Below are 16,432 nucleotides of genomic sequence, written 5' to 3' on the forward strand. Positions count from 1 at the left end.
AAAAAGTTATTTGCTGTTAAAATCAGCAAAAGGTTGATTTCTGCTGAGGACCAGCCAGCCGTTCCCTCAATGAATTCTGTACATATAGTCTGAAAATAACCTCTAAAATGAAACACCTGTTGCCTCTCGTTTTCTGTCTTACTCAGGTACAGTCATTATCTGTTAGCTGCATTTATTTTAGAGCAAATGAGCAATGTTGTTGGCGAAAAGCAACTCCTTTCTCCACTATTATTCAAATCATTCTAAGCATCTCAGGCTGGCTCAACTTGTTCCTGTTTTCCCCACAGCTATAACATAACTGGTTGCTGTGATGGTCCACAGCTGCTGTATAGTCCGATAACACCATATGCCTGGATGGAGAGGACAGCCTCAGATTCTGTCTTTTATCATTCAGGTCCACATTCCCCCTCGCAACCAGTTATGCAAATGGTGGACCAATCATAAAAGCTAATGGGGCAGGGAATGGTAAACCAACTGGCCATAGAAAGAGAGGTGAGGCTGAATTTTTCCTCAAGGTTCAGGTCTCATTTGGATGCCCACTGTGATGACAAAACACAGCAGCAACACAAGCATCAGGAAAAGTGCAAGCCTCGGAAATGAAACTGAGGTGATGGTTTCCCAAAGTGTCATATTTCTTTGGTTCATGCAAAGGCCAGTGTTGCCTCTCATACAACTGACCTGCAAAGGGAAAATGGAAAATGTGCAGCACCAGCACCTTAAGCAGTACAATGCTGCATGCTGGTAATATGAGAGGCATTATTCTCCAAAAATGGGTCTTAAGAGCCCGGTGACAGAGCCTGCACTCCCCCATTGTGGAGCAACATAACGTGACAGTGGTGACCTCTGTACTAGCATGAGAGTGGCTCATTACACGGCTTTCAGTGGGTTTTTTTGTTGTCATTTTCACTGAGACAGACGTCCCCATGCTGGTCGATAATCTGTGAAGCCACATCAAAGCCACAACATCACAGTCTGTAGTTTCTTTCTAGAAGTTATTCACTGTAATCGCCAGAGGATCACATTTTTCTTTTTACCTCTGCATGCATTACAAAATAACACATTGTGACAAAATTGATTTGCATATTACGAAAACGTCTTTTACACTAAAACGGTTTTAGGATTGAAATTAATGCAGCGTGTTTTCTCCTCAGCTGCCTCACCTTGTGTACCTGAGAAGTTTGACAGTTCTGTTTCTGTTCTCACTCTGATCACAATGGATTATGTCGGATTTGACGCTGTAAGAAATGTATCCGTCAACACAAGGTGAAATTATTTTGTGCTTTTCCTGAAATACATGCTTTGAGTGTGTGTGTGTGTGTGTGTGTGTGTGTGTGTGTGTGTGTGTGTGTGTGTGTGTGTGTGTGTGTGTGTGTGTGTGTGTGTGTGTGTGTGTGTGTGTGTGTGTGTGTGTGTGTAGCGGACTCCAGCGGGGTCATGGTGGTCTTGATGGACTCACTGGAGGCGGAGGCCACAGCTGCAGCTGCCGTCTCCCATCACATTTCCCCTGACAGGTGTGAACAAAGGACCCAGAGAAATGGCGTTTTTAAGTTACTTGGACACCGCTTGCATTCTGGAATAAAACTGCCTTTGCACATTATGCAAATCATATTGACAGCATATCTAATGCTTTTATTAGGCTAATTATGCCTGAGGTCAAATTTGTTTATAGCAAAAGATCAGTACCCACACAAACCAAGTGTCTGAAAGTGTTAACAAATGCTTAATGTTTTAAGACAGCCTAGCATGTAGCACTTTATGTCCATGAAAAAATAGGTGTTATTGATTTCTGCCCATAACGTGAGCACCAGTCAGGGGCCATTGTCAAGGTTTAGCGCGACAGCAGTGATGAATAGAAAATATATGGAAAGATGTTTCTTGTTTCCATCACATTTAGGACACAAATTTCCCTCTTTACGGAACGCAGCAAGATCATTACACACATCTCCCCATGATATGAGAGTGTGATGAAAGAGAGGAGATCTCAGACAGGGGTTTGTCCTCAGATGAAATTCTTTGCTGTCCATGTTAAAACAAGGCATGTATATTTAATGGGCTTGAGCTGCTGCAAAGTAGCCTATTTAACAGCAGGCCGTATTAAAAATATATAAAGCAGAAGAAAAAAAAGTGTGTATTCTTTAAATGAGTCAGATTTGTTCAGGTCGAAAAGTTTCTGTAAGGATGTCAAACCCCTCAAGTCTTTTAGTCAGTTTTGTAAAAATAACTGAAGGTATTTTGTTACCTAGAATGAGCCTCATATGTGGACTGAGGTGATTTAAAAGGGTGCTATTATTAATATTTTTAGCTCTTACTACAACATGTTTACATATTTTGAGCATGTTTTTATGTTCACAGTCTTTAACGTCGGTCTAAATGTATCTGTATTTACTCTTGCTGAAACACCCTGTTTTAGTCTCTTTAAGTCCCCTGGTACACTTTTTCAAAGATAGTTTTGGTGGAGATTCTCAGATAGGGTGTGAAGTATTCTACCGGCTTGCATATGCCACAGGAAAGGAAGACAAATACCTTGTCGGATACGGTATTTTCTTACAACCTACAAAAAACCTGACTGGGTTGTCTTCATTTACAGTGTGTGGGTTGTCCAGCATTAGATGTCCAAATGTGTGTTCACAAGCTCTGAATGTGAGTTTTTCTTTATATGTGTTTCTTAAATCATTAAAAAATTAGTCATAAACCTTTTATGGAGAAATAGATGAGTCAGTTTGTGCAAGCTTGTCTCAACTACAAGTTTAATCTGATGAGAGTTTCTAATCAGAATCAGTTAAATTACCAAGTAGGTTTACATACGAGGAATTTGTTTTGGTATAAATGGTGCATACAGAGACACAGAAAGAAGAACACTTAAAAAAAATGTTTTTTTTAAATAGTACAATTATAAAAGCTAAGACTTTTGCAACAAATGAAAAATAAAGACGACATTTATTGTAGGAAACTGAGTTCACAATATTTAAAAAAGAAGTAGCATGGAGCAGAAATACATCCAGAAAGACAATCAGGGTAAAGTAAAAAAATCTATTGCCCCCCACCTCCTTCTGGTGTGAGGTAAAATCCCCCAAGTGCTCACTGCCACAGGCAAATTCATATTGCCATTGGCACTATTACAAAAAAATATATATATCGTGTTGGCTGTGACATCTGTATTACAACCACCTTGCCATCCAGTCTACACCTTCTGTAAACTTTATGGCAAAGACTTGTTCTATTGACTTCAATTAAATACATTGAAATAATACAAATTGTACTTGTAAAGGAACTTCTGAATCTTCAATGCTCAACAATATGTAAATCTGAGAGGAAGTGAATAGATAAACTTTGTGTGATTGATATTGCTTTAGACAATAGAAATGTATGTGCCTCAGACTGAACAGTGCCTTTCAAAATACTTCAGAACTATAGCAGAGAGTTTGTTTCCTCTGTCCTCGTTGAATCCTGCAGCTGTGTGTGTTTTCAGTCCGACATACAAAGCCTGAAGACCGTCTGACAGAATTATTTTGGTTACAGAACCTTTGTGCCCATTATGAATACTATTATGTAAATCAGCCTTGGGAAATGTATTTCCACGTTGTGCATCTGGATCAGGACACGGCTGGCCTCTCATTTCGTTTACCCATACAAATAAGCCTGCCAATCCAAATGGTTTTAAGTTGTGGAGATTTAAATTTTTTTTGGTGCATATTTCACTGAAAGATTTGTCTTCTTTCATATTCTTTTCCAACCAAAAAGAAAAGATAAAATGCTGAACCCCCCCCCCCAGACACTGACTGACACACACCACCACACCGCTGGCAAAGCATGAAAACACAATGACTATTGCTGTCAGGGAAACAAATATTGAACCTCAGGTTTTCATAGTCTCTTCCTATTTAAAAGTTCCTTTTGGAAGAGCTTGAATGCTGCAGTTGTTTGACATACTGAATATAATTTGGATTTAAAACAGGAAGACAAAGACCGACACATACAAAAACCCCTTTTATTGGATGACTCACATTTCTATGATCCATGCTGGCTTAAGTGGAGTTTTATACACTGTTGTTCTACATGTGCAAATCCATCGTTTATTGGCAAGAAAAACCAGACCAGTACATGTGCATGCGGTGGAGCAGAATAAAGATGATAATTCTAATGCACGCTCCCTAGCTTTCACTGCGTCGTTGATTTGGCAACCACTCTTGCAAAATGAAAAAAAAAGAATTAGAATATTCATCTTTCTAAGTCACTTCAATACAATGCTACTGATTGTTGGCAGCAGTTAAACAATGGAAAAGAAAAGTAATAGCTTTCAGCTTTGATAAGTGATGTCCCGGTGCAGCAAATTCAGCTTTTATTGGGGATGGGGGATGCTGTCAAAAATAATTGAATCTGCATAAAACGTCCTACATGGGAGGAAGAAGAAGCAACTTTCAACAGCAGCAGCCGGATCAGATCTTTTTTTCTTTACTCAGCCTGAATGATAAACATTAACGACCTGACAGAAAAATAGGAAATATTTTGTGAAAGTAAAGAAATAGATAAATAACAGTTGACATTTGAAATATATAATTTGCTCTCAGAAGAATTTGATCAGAAACAGAGCTTGTTGAACACACTCGCTCTTTTCATCATGACATTATGTTTCAGGAGTAGCGCAGCTATAGTGCCTGCCAACTCCCAGCTAACACTACATCTTTTGTTTTATCAAATGAAACAAAAGATGATATTTCAGTCTCTCTGTGGCTGCACCACAAAGGTGCTTGGTTGGGAATTGACTGCATAAACTAAATCAGGTGCAGCTGGAAGACAGGGTCAGGCTTCAACAACAGAAATAGTTTTTTTTAAATAATTTAGTTTAAAAAAAAGATATCCTCTCAAGGTTTTTTCAGTGTGATATTTTGTCATTACGTTCACACAGTGTGCAGTTCTCTTAACTGTAGACATTTAAATACGGCTCCTTAGTTTTGAAGGATAGTTTGGCCCGGTCCTAATTGTTATTTAATTATCACAACAACATATGGGGAAAGGCCTTTGTTTTCATAAATAGACTGAAACATTAAAAATACTTTGGTTAAATACCCATATCTTCAGTTTGATGCAGTAAGCGAGTGCCCACATGGAAACCTAAGACATCCCCATTCATTGTTTGGCTAATTAGAGGGTAGTTGGTGTGTCTGAATAAAATAAAGTAATTAGTCATAGATTTATAGTTGGAAGTCTGCTGAGACAACACTTCTACTCTACTGAAAGGGGATTTTCGTTTTAAAGAAGGGGAGACTGCTTTTCAATTAGATTTAATGAAATATCTTCAGAGTGGGACAGCAGAAGGGCCAATGTGATTCAGTACAAGCTGTATATTTAGAACATGATATTATTCTTATAACTGCCCTTGACAAAGACACTGCCCCAGGTGTATCCCACCAGTTACCTCTGCACGTTTGTGATTAAACCAACATGTCTCGGAAATTCTTGTCTACAGAGAATTAGATGTCAAACCGGACCTCCTGAAGTTTCCCAATTTAAATAACATTGTGTGTCAAGGGCCAAGGTGTTATTTTCATTCCACTGCAGTAGTGTTTTGCATCAGGGATGTAACTAGTTATCATTCACTTATCATCAGAGCGTTTCTGCTTAAACAGGGGAGGTAAATGAGATAAATCAGCAGGGGAAGGACACAGTAATGATAGGGCTGTAGGAATGTTCCAGTGCAAATAGAAAAGAACAGCTCTCACTGATAATTTATAGTTTGCTGAAAGTAAATTGTTGATAATTCTAATGGCATTCTTAACGTAGGACAGTCTGTTAATTCAATGAAACATACTCAATGGAAAGCAGAATGAATTTGCTGTCAGTTACTAAAAAGGCAAATTATTTTTGATTATTCAGCACAGAAACAGTTTATTAGCACATACAAAGAGAGACATTCAAGAAACCTGATGGGAGTATACACAGGAAATCTTTCTTGAGGAGGTAAAAACTATATACTGTATATAGTTCAGATAAGGTGAACTCCTCAGCTTTTTTTTTTTTTTAGCAATGTAAGGCAGTTAAAAATGTCCTGAAAGAGTAGTAAAATCTTCAAGTGGAGCGACAGATCATGAAAATCCCATGGCAGGCATTTCCCCTTGCCAGACCTCGGGAAATATATGACATGAGGACATTTTAATGAGAAAAATATTATGAGCTGAATGTTTTCAAACTAATCTCTGTGGGATTCCAGACCCAGACCGGCAAAGCACAATTGCTAAGTCTAAAAGTCATTTTTTGGACAGATAATTTCTAGGTATTTAATGTTTAATATTGACAACAATAAGTATGCAACAGATGCTTACTGTAAAGGTGTATTCTACATGTACACCTAACAAGGTGAGAAAATTAATATCATATTTATCTTGGGAGACCTAGATATAACTATAATTATTGCATTTCAATAAAGAGTTTAGGATCATTTGTGCAAATGATTTTGTAATTAGGATATCAAAGCTTAATCTTTACTGGACATTAAATTAAAGAACACGGGGAAATAAAGCACAGCCCACGCTGTAACCTCCTTTAAGACGTCACTGACAAGTGATGCTGCTGCAAAGGGCAAAGTGAGACTAGGATGAATTCTTTCATTTGACTGTGGCCCGTGTGTGTGCAGAGGAAAATGACACTGTGTGATGAGGTACAATGGTTTGATATCACTGTGTTTCATCATGTATTCTTCCAACTCAGGAGAGTCTTGTCTTTGAATACATCCAGTGGAAGAAAGGAAAGGGTTCAGGTGCCAAACTGTTGTGACATGTTTTAACTTGAAGCTGTGATATTATATATAGTTGCTCTGAATAGTATGAACCTATCTCCTCCGCACATTAAGGGAGATCCTTTCTGTGTGAAATTTAAGCATGACAAAATACCCCAAATCTGCCACTGTGTTTTGATTGACTCTGAAATTGTGAAAGGTATTTTCAGGGCCCTGTTCTTGATGGAAGCTTAACTAATTCAGAGAAACTAAGGAATATAAGGTTAAACCAAAATGTTGTCCTTGGTTAGTAATTTAGGGATTTGACTTGTAACAGGTACAGTATATTCAGTAACATGAAACTCTTATTTTGAAATGAAATTGAACTCTGAACAGCATTCATTCAATGGACTGAATCCAAATGTTACGTCATTTTAAATATTTAAATTATTTTACTGGTAAAGTGAGTAATTTGAACCAGTTTTATCCCATTGTTTCGTCAGAACTTTTTGAAACAGTATTGTTTAGATTGTCATCTAGCCGTCTTGATGTATTACAAACATTGTAGAGTAAAGGAAAGTAAAGGAAACTTTTGTGCTATATCTGCTTTCTATATCTCAGAATTGTTTTTAAAACTGCTTGTGTAATCAATGCTAAACATATCCTGGGCTGGATCCCTCTGGCATTGAAAACTATTGATCATTGACCATTACAGGTTATCTTTAATATCTACAATTCTAGAAAAAAAAAAAGTGTCAAAGCAATTTCTCTCTGCAAAGAATAGAAAACATATTTTTTCTCAGCACTGCCATCCTCAAGGTTACCAACAACAATTGAATGGCTGCTGATGATGGCATGTGCTCAGTCCTTGTACACCTGGACCTTAGCGAAGCATTTCATGCAATTCACAGCATCCTGTTAGACGGACTGAGGCCATGGGTAGGGATATCTGGAGCAGCTTCACAATGGGTTTAACATTCCAGTCGAATAGGAAGTTCTAGCTGTGTTAACATACAATCATTGCCCTCTATTCATACGAAGTATGAAGCTAAATTGAGTATTAGTGCGTTCCATCATAGTACGTAAAAATGTTGTACGTGAGAAATGCTAGGATGTAAATCCGAAATGTTAGACATTTTGACTATGAGAAATTAGCTTTCTGAACATATTCATCCATACCAAAATGCACTGCAAGTGTATACACTGTGCAATGATAGACTGCAAGGCAGACGGTTTTAATAATTTACTTTAGGATAAAATAATTACGAATGATGGCGAGTGGGGTAAAGGTGCAGTCAAGAGGAAAAACACTGGAGCTCACATTTAAAAGGGACTGTAGATGAACAATCTGCTGGTAATGGTACTCTTAATTGTTAATTTAGTAGGCAGTATACAGGACATACAGACTGAAGTGCATTTTCAAACACACCCTCTGTGTCTCTTCATTTACTTTCTGTTAACTGTGGTGTGCCTCAGGGATCGGCTTTGGGACCAAGTTTATTTCCTCTATACATGCTTCCCTTTGGACACATTAATCATGGTTTTATCCACTCCAGACTGTACAGAGATGAGCGGCCAGGCTTTTAATCAAAGAACTGGTCTTATCCAAAAATCAAAACACATCACTTCTCTTTTAGTTTCTTTACATTGGCTCCCGGTATGTTTTAGAATAGATTTTCAGATTTTACTGATTACCTTTAAAGCTCTTTATGCCCTCAATCCGTGCTGTGTATTTGACCTATCAGTACTCTAAGACTTAAATATCCTGAGCAGAGGTCTTTTGTCTGTTTCATACGCTGAATACTAAAAAAGATAAGAGTGCCAAGATTTTCGAGATCAGGTTGACTGAGACAGTGATCACTTTTAAGTTTTTTCTTAAAACTTGCTTTTTTATCAGAACTTCTTTGCTTATTTATTTATTTACTTTGAACTTTATATTATTCCCTTTTTAAAAAATCTTCTCAGATTCTTATCCTTTCTTCACTATTTTTTTTTTTGCGGTTTTCTTTTAAACCTGATAATTGATTTATGACTTTTTTGCAATTTTCCAACCAGCCTGTGAAAAACAAATATTATTGAGTGCCCTGCAAATGAATCTTTACAAATAAGGGTTCAAACCAATGACCACTTTCATTATTGCATTATCTGACAGTGAGTGTTACAATTAATACATTATCCACTTAAAATGACATTAAATTTGGGATTTTCTTTAAAAAAAAATGTAACTAACAATCCAAAACTTGAAGAAATATTGGGTGTTGAATGTATCAACTGTGCTTGCTGAACATCATCATCATTTCCAAACAGTAAAAGTCTTGAGCACTGTTAATGGATATTGTCTCTAGACTATTGAAGCTGGTCCATTAGATATCAACCCACACAAACACCAGAGTCTGATATTAACTGCAGAGTCGTAGGTGAAGCAGTGCAGCAGCCCAAATCTCTTTCAGTAAGGGTTGTTAGTTCCTTTTGATTTGTTTTTGGCCGCCTGTCACCCAAACCCATTCCCTGAAATCACATCACTATAATGGTCTAATCAGCACTTAACGAGCCATGTAACATAAAATCAATGCACCTTTTCATTTGAGAATGCAGAATATTTGGAGGAGCTGATGAAGGAGTGTGGAAGGTGCAGGATATGCCGTCGATATGGTGCTTTCGTGGGTGGATGTGGGGGGGGGGGCTGAGAGCAGAGGATGCACATGCCCTTTAAGTTCAGTGATCCTCCAGAGATCCAAGCTTTTACAGCAAAATCCTTTGTTTTGCTGACTAATCGGTTATTGATTTTAACAAGTTGTTAAGCCCAAATAAGGTTGTCACGCCATTGCCAAACATCTCTTTTACCTGTAGAGGCTTCAAGAGAGTTGTTTCCCATTTCAAGTACAATTTGACTTCTCTTCTAGATATTTTTGGAGAATGTTATCAGGATAACACTTTGTTATTTTTGTCGTTTTACAGATTTGTATTCAGACATACTATTTTCACATGTTGCATGTGGTTCCTTGGGGAGGATTTGTGTCTGTGGATATATTAAAACAAGCAACATGCAATCAAGCATCAATCCCACATGCAGGATGTTACTGAGTGTGTGAAGCCTGAAAAAAGGGAACAATACAAATCAGGTTATAAAAGAACACTATGGGGATGTCAACCTTGCTGCTCCTGTTGATGTGTAGGAAACATTTCCTGGATGCTACCTGAATTTACTGCTGCACTGGACTACCTGCTGCCAATGAAACCCAGCAGGTCCTTTGCATTATTCTTGATAGAACTGCAAAGAGAACATAACAAAGCCAGCTTGTTGCCATTTGAGTAGACCTTGGAGCTGCAAATGAATAATATAATGGAGGAAACTCAGGGGTAAATGAATAAATCTGTAGTAGATGGGGATTTGAAAGGAGTGAATTGTGTCATAGAGCTACACCACTACCTTGTGGTAAAGTAAGATATTGCACATTATGATGGAGGAACAACAGGATAGCAGATTTTAGCAGTATAACAATCTGATTATCACAAAATATCGACACATTTCCTGAAAAAGGTTTTTTTTTTAAATGTTTTTTTTTTTTAACAAATTCCATCCATGTTGTTTTCTAGCAATACATTAAAGATAACTGTTTCCTGATTGTTTGTATCAAAAGGTGTTATAGTTACCATCTTTCAACTTCATCTTTAAAGACAAAGAAACATATGATACAGACATCATGACCTCTACCAATTCCTCATTGTATTTTGCATTCTGTCAATGAATTGGAAAATGGATTTGTTCTGCTACCCATTAAGATGAGACCATGTGCCTAATTGCTCCATCCACGCAGGAGATAATTAATATCAATGACCCTGCTGACTTTTCAGATGCATCATGTTGGGTTTAATGATGATGTGTCATAAGCAGCCGGAGGTGGAGACATCCAGCTCTGTGTTTGCTGGCAGTCCCAGACCAGGGGCTCCAGAGCTGACAGGCGAGTCCAGGTGAATAATTGTCCATGGCATCTTATTACATTGCTGGCATGATCTGATTTACCCCAGCAGCAAATGGTGGGAATAGACCCAGTGTCGTTCTGGGTATTGGATTAACGAGGTTTACGCACAAATGGACCTCACACTGACGGCAGATACATCATGGAAGATTAAAGAGGATTTCCATGTGGTTGTGAAAGCTGTTCTGCTTGCTTCATTACACTTTTGAATCCCTCCACGTGTTACGCTTTGGTGTTCAAAATACATTTCACTTTTTCCACTGTATGTAGAAAATGACTGGTGGATAGTCATTTGAATTGTTGTCAGTGTTTATGAAAATAAGTATTTAGAGCAGGATATTTGTCTCAATTTTACACCAAGAAACTGCTTGCCTTAAAAAAATTCATCGCTATTGTACCTACTGCTAATGGACAGCAACTGGGATATTAAAATGTACTTTTTTAAAAGCAGGGAACAGAAATGCATAATATATAGATGTTTGTTTCTTTTCTTTCTGAGAGTATATTCAGCCTAATTTTCTGAATAGCTGAACTCATCATACTTTTTGTATGCTTCTTTAAGACAGATTTTATTTATGTAAAACTTGTAGTTTGTAAAGCTGATGGCTGAATTCTGCTTTTCCATTAAAATTATCATAGTACCTTATTGAAATGTGTCTCTACACAATTAGATTTTCTGCTTTTTTTAGTTAGAGATTGAATAATGTCATATTTAATAATAATAATGATGAATACATTGTTGCTATTGAGGCACCTACATGGATTTTAGCAAGACATCTACAGGCTCATATGAACACTACAGCTCCCTGGAGCGATAAAGTGACTGCTGTGAGACATCACGATCTGATTGGGTTATTGTAATCCACGTGACTGTATTAGACGAATGGTGAAAAACCTAAACAGGAAGTGTCTCTGTAACACAAGTGATACAACGTGAAAGTCAAGTGTCAGGAAAACGTCAACAATACCGTTGAAATTGATGTTTATTGAACCTTTAAGTTGTTGCAACATGATGTGCTTTTAGCGGACGTTTTGGGTCTCAAAGTGCAGTGTTTGTCACGATGTTACAAGCTGCAGCTAAAACGCTTTCTGTTGCAACAACCACCTCAGTATCTCGGGGAGTATTGCTAAGTATCCGACATTATTGCAAGAGGACAGCAACGACACTAAGGGTGTCCGAAGCAGTTTCAGGTGCTGAATTGGGAGTTAATGTCAAAGTACAGGTAATATTCACGCATGCTTTTATCACACGATATGTTCTGCTAACCTGTGCTGACAATTATCCTGCAGTAGCATGCAGTTTACCCAAACTGACTTTGCTAGCATGAATTTTCACTGAATTTAATAAAAGTTACCTTTTATATAAACATTGACGTTCTCTAATATACCAATTACTTGCAAACGTCTATTACGGAACATATCACAACATGTGTTTCCCGGACATGTCCTCTTTTTACGTCCTGTGCGGAGCGTCCGGGGGGGGGGGGGGGGGGGGGGGTGAACTGATGAACTGATGAACTGATGAACTGATGAACTGCCAAAAAAAGGAATCACGCTAACACCCCCACGTTTTTGAAAAGTTGTGTACTTTTAACCCAATGAAAATAAAAACAGTTATAAAAAAGCCTAGTTCTTTCGACAACTTAAAAAACTTGCAGTTTTATTTGCTTTAATGTTATTTAATTGTAATTCAAGAAAGCAGATAAGTACACATACTAAACACTACATTTATAGACTTTATATGCCGATTTGCTAAATTGTCCAGTAAAATATATGCTTTTAGAAATTCATTGGAATTTTAGCTAGTGTCTGATGCACCCTAAACTACAGTATGACAAAGGATTAAACAAGTATAACTGCATATTGATATCACATTGTGTACATTAAATTGACATTTAATTAAGATGTATTAAAATTATTAAATCAGGGTTTATGAACTTAACTTGCAAACCAAAATATATTTTTCTTCATTATTACCAGAATGCACTATTTACTATTGATTTGTTTCTCTTGTAGGGATGGGTTCGTTCTGTTAGAGCTCAGAAGTCAAATCTCTTCCTGCATGTGAACGATGGAAGCTCTCTGCAATCACTGCAGGTCATCGCCAGTTCAGAGCTGAATGATCCGTAAATCCTTCAGATTAACTTCCTTTACTTAATCACTGACAATGTAGTTTCAGGTATAAAGGGTCCAGTTATACAGTTATAATCTTTCATTTTCTTCTCCAAATATAAAGGTTGCTCACATTTGGAAGTGCTGTTGAAGTCACAGGTACTCTTAAGAAAAGCCCAAACCTAAAACAGCCAGTTGAACTGGAGGCAGAGCAAATCCATATCGTAGGAGAATGTGACCCTGTGGTAAGTTTCCTTAAATACCACACACACAATCTGATTATTCAATGTGTTAGCTTTAAATAAACCTTGTCTTTGTCATAACTATGTGTTCATTGTAAAGGAAATGTAACTAGTGTTGTTTTGTGTTTTTGCTTCAGGATTTTCCATTCAAAATCAAAGGAAGACACGGCCTTGAGTATATTCGACAGTTTCCTCATCTCAGGTGTAGAACAAATGCCTTCAGCTCCCTGTTGAGAATACGAAGTGAGGCCACTACAGCTGTTCACTCATATTTCAAGGTGAGACCAACAGTGAACGAGTTTTGAATAGATAACAGACTTTATGTGTTTATTTTGTTATTTGTTGTTTTCCAGGAAAATGGCTTTTTGCAGATTCACACTCCAGTCATCACCTCAAATGACTGTGAAGGGGCAGGGGAGCTCTTTCAGATTGAGGTTAGTATCTACTAGATGTGTTTTAAATGCTTTTAAATTAAAAGGCTTTATCAATTCCTCACCCTGTGTTACCTTGAATTTTTCTTGAACATTTTTTCTCTCGCAAGAATAGAAATACTTGTACAGGTCTTTATGAATTTGAGAATTGAGGATTATTTGTTCAAAATCCTAATTATTTACAGCACAGTCTTCCATTTGTGCAAGCATGCTTCTTATCTTTGCAAGTATGACGCAAATGTATTGATTTTGAGTAAAAATGCATTTGTTTAGGGAAGTAGTGAGTATTCTTCAATATTTAAAAGTTACATGGGTTAATTAATTGATACTCAATGGTCATTTTTTGTGTGAAGTATTCTTTTATGTTCCCATATTATGAACATAACAATAATTTAGCTTGCTGTGTATCCTATTAGTCTGTGATCTGTGTTGTCCCCTCCAGTGTGTACTTGTGAATCAATCCCTGATGTAAACATAAGTATTAATGATATTGTTTAAACATTAAAAACTTTTGATTTGGTTCCTAGCCATCAGGCCCAGACTATGAAGAAGATGAGAACTTTTTCTCTGTCCCAGCCTTCCTGACTGTGTCTGGTCAGCTTCACTTGGAATTGATGTCAGGGTGAGATAAACTATAAGGATTTATCTTGTGGTGATCACATCTACCTGCTTGTATGTTCTGCCTCAGAAAGTAAGAGACACACTTTTGCACTGAAGAGAATTTGTTAATATGCCACATCCCTTGTTTTTCTTCCAGAGCTTTATCTAAAGTTTACACATTTGGGCCAACTTTTCGTGCTGAGAACTCCCAGAGCAGACGGCACCTGGCTGAGTTTTACATGGTGGAGGCCGAGGTCTCCTTTACACAGTCCTTAGAGGATCTCACCAAGGTACACTGTCATTGTCCTCAAATACAACGTTACTCTGTGTCTGCTATATCTGTTTTTCACTTTGCATATTCCTGTGCGCACAACAGATTGATGTCTTACCTTTCCAATAGTAATTTTATTTTCTATTCAATTAAACATGTTATAAAAAATAAACTCCTCTGATTTGTAACTGCATTGATTTGTGCTTGTGCTCTTTCCCGTGACATGTTGTGAATCATAGTCGTCACAGACTGGCTAAATCAACTTGTTTCACACCGCATCCATTTACTGTCTGCTGAAGTTTAAACTGTACACTTGCATTCTGTGACTTTTAAAGTTGCCCTTATGCGCAGTTATTCAGAAACGCTTTAATTATTAAACTGGCCCCGCTCCACAGGTCATGGAGGACATGTTCAGATCTGCCACAGAGCATGTCTTGGCTCACTGTGCTGAGGATGTGGATTTGTTTCACAAGCATGTGACTCCTGGACACAGGGTGAGTCCTGAAGGACACTAATCTAACTTGGGTACATAACCTAGCTCCTTATACCAACCAGACACAACTGCAACTCACTGTATTATAATCTCAATTACAGGACATTGTAGAGGCTATGATGAAGAACAGATTCCCTGCGTAAGTCTCGGTTATTCTAAACATGGAAGTTATATCAGCTAAAGAATAAAGTCAAATTTCTTAGGCATTTAATGAACAGTATCTGAATCTACCTTTAGGATTACCTACAGTGAGGCTATCGACATCCTAAACCGCAGCTCTGAGAGTTTTGCCTTCCCAAAAGACGTAAGTGCAACATTATTATTTTCTCCTTGATGACCAGACTTTATATCTACAGCTGTATGTTTGATACTATCATTCCACAAAGCTCCACATTGACCTTAGCTCTTCTGTTCCACAGTGGGGCTGTGACCTTCAGACGGAACATGAGAAGTACCTGGTGAAACATTGCGGCAACCTTCCAGTCTTTGTCACTGATTATCCTTATGATCTCAAGCCTTTTTATGCAAGAGACAACCAGGATCATCCTCAGCATACAGTAAGACGTAGTTGTGATGTTAAAAAATACACAGCCAATAAATGATTTAACCGCTTCCTTGAACCGTCCCTTGGGTTATCGCAGCGATTTGCATATCTGCCCTGACTGCTGTTTGTGTGCAGGCAGCTGCAGTGGACCTCCTTGTGCCAGGAGTTGGAGAGCTCTGTGGAGGCTCGCTGAGAGAGGAGAGGCTTGATCTGCTGAGAGCTCGGCTCCAACAGTATGTACATGTACTCCAGGTTTATTAGAAGAATCATGGCAATGCTTCAAATGTATTTGTATTTAATTAAATGAGATCAAGCATAATAATAAGTTATTATCATCTAACCCACTCAACTGAAATATTATGTACAGGCTCCTTGATCATTTCATTATAAATTCCAGTAAAAGATGCAACTCTATTCACAACCAAATTTCCATCAAAAAGAAAGAAAAAGTAATTAACGCACTTTGCTATCTGGCCTCTGTGCTGCAGTGGCTGTAAAGCAGTTTTTCTGTGCAACCTTCCTAAACAACTTGGACATGATCATTTGGATATCATGGCAGCCCTTATCCACACTATTTTCTTCATATGTTTTTTTAATATCCCTGACTCACCACCCGGTTTCTCCCATGCGTTGTATGAAAACTTAAGGACATCTGACATTAAAATCGTACATGTATTTTTTTTTCTAGGGCTGGATTAGAAGACACCTACAACTGGTAAAAAACAAACATATTACATTTAAACTTTCTAAAAGAAACACCCATACACTCCAACAGAACTGTAATCACATTTGATTTATTTGCAGGTATCTGGATTTGAGGCGTTTTGGCTCTGTGCCTCATGGTGGCTTTGGACTGGGATTTGAGAGATATTTGCAATGCATCCTTGGTGTTGACAACATAAAAGATGTGATCCCCTTCCCTAGGTTTTCACATTCATGTGCTCTATGAAACAGTTTCGGGCTTGTAGATATTTTAACAACAGCATTTGTTGTCTGCCTAACAACAAATAAAAATGATTGTGACTTATACTTGCTTTTCATGGTTAT

At 37.7% G+C, this 16,432-nt stretch overlaps 1 protein-coding gene across 1 annotated transcript; it reads left to right on the forward strand.

Annotated features, from left to right (window-relative positions):
• Positions 1 to 11,573: 11,573 nt before the first annotated feature.
• On the forward strand, positions 11,574 to 16,414 carry nars2 (asparaginyl-tRNA synthetase 2, mitochondrial). The gene is made up of 14 exons (XM_063906725.1): positions 11,574 to 11,915; positions 12,709 to 12,818; positions 12,929 to 13,049; positions 13,184 to 13,324; positions 13,400 to 13,480; positions 14,005 to 14,099; positions 14,235 to 14,367; positions 14,744 to 14,842; positions 14,943 to 14,980; positions 15,079 to 15,145; positions 15,261 to 15,398; positions 15,521 to 15,618; positions 16,074 to 16,100; positions 16,190 to 16,414. The coding sequence occupies exons 1-14, from the start codon at positions 11,754 to 11,756 to the stop codon at positions 16,332 to 16,334; spliced, it is 1,455 nt and encodes a 484-aa protein (XP_063762795.1). The 5' UTR covers positions 11,574 to 11,753; the 3' UTR covers positions 16,335 to 16,414.
• The last annotated feature ends 18 nt before the right edge of the window (positions 16,415 to 16,432 follow it).

Source organism: Eleginops maclovinus, chromosome 18 (genome assembly GCF_036324505.1).
Source record: "Eleginops maclovinus isolate JMC-PN-2008 ecotype Puerto Natales chromosome 18, JC_Emac_rtc_rv5, whole genome shotgun sequence".
NCBI lineage: Eukaryota > Metazoa > Chordata > Actinopteri > Perciformes > Eleginopidae > Eleginops > Eleginops maclovinus.

Coding starts and splice junctions, on each gene's coding strand:
- nars2 (XM_063906725.1), top strand. CDS start 11,754: ATGTTACAAGCTGCAGCTAAAACGCTTTCTGTTGCAACAACCACCTCA. Junction 14,843..14,942: donor ATGTGACTCCTGGACACAGG/GTGAGTCCTGAA, acceptor TCTCAATTACAG/GACATTGTAGAGGCTATGAT. Junction 15,399..15,520: donor AGGATCATCCTCAGCATACA/GTAAGACGTAGT, acceptor GTTTGTGTGCAG/GCAGCTGCAGTGGACCTCCT.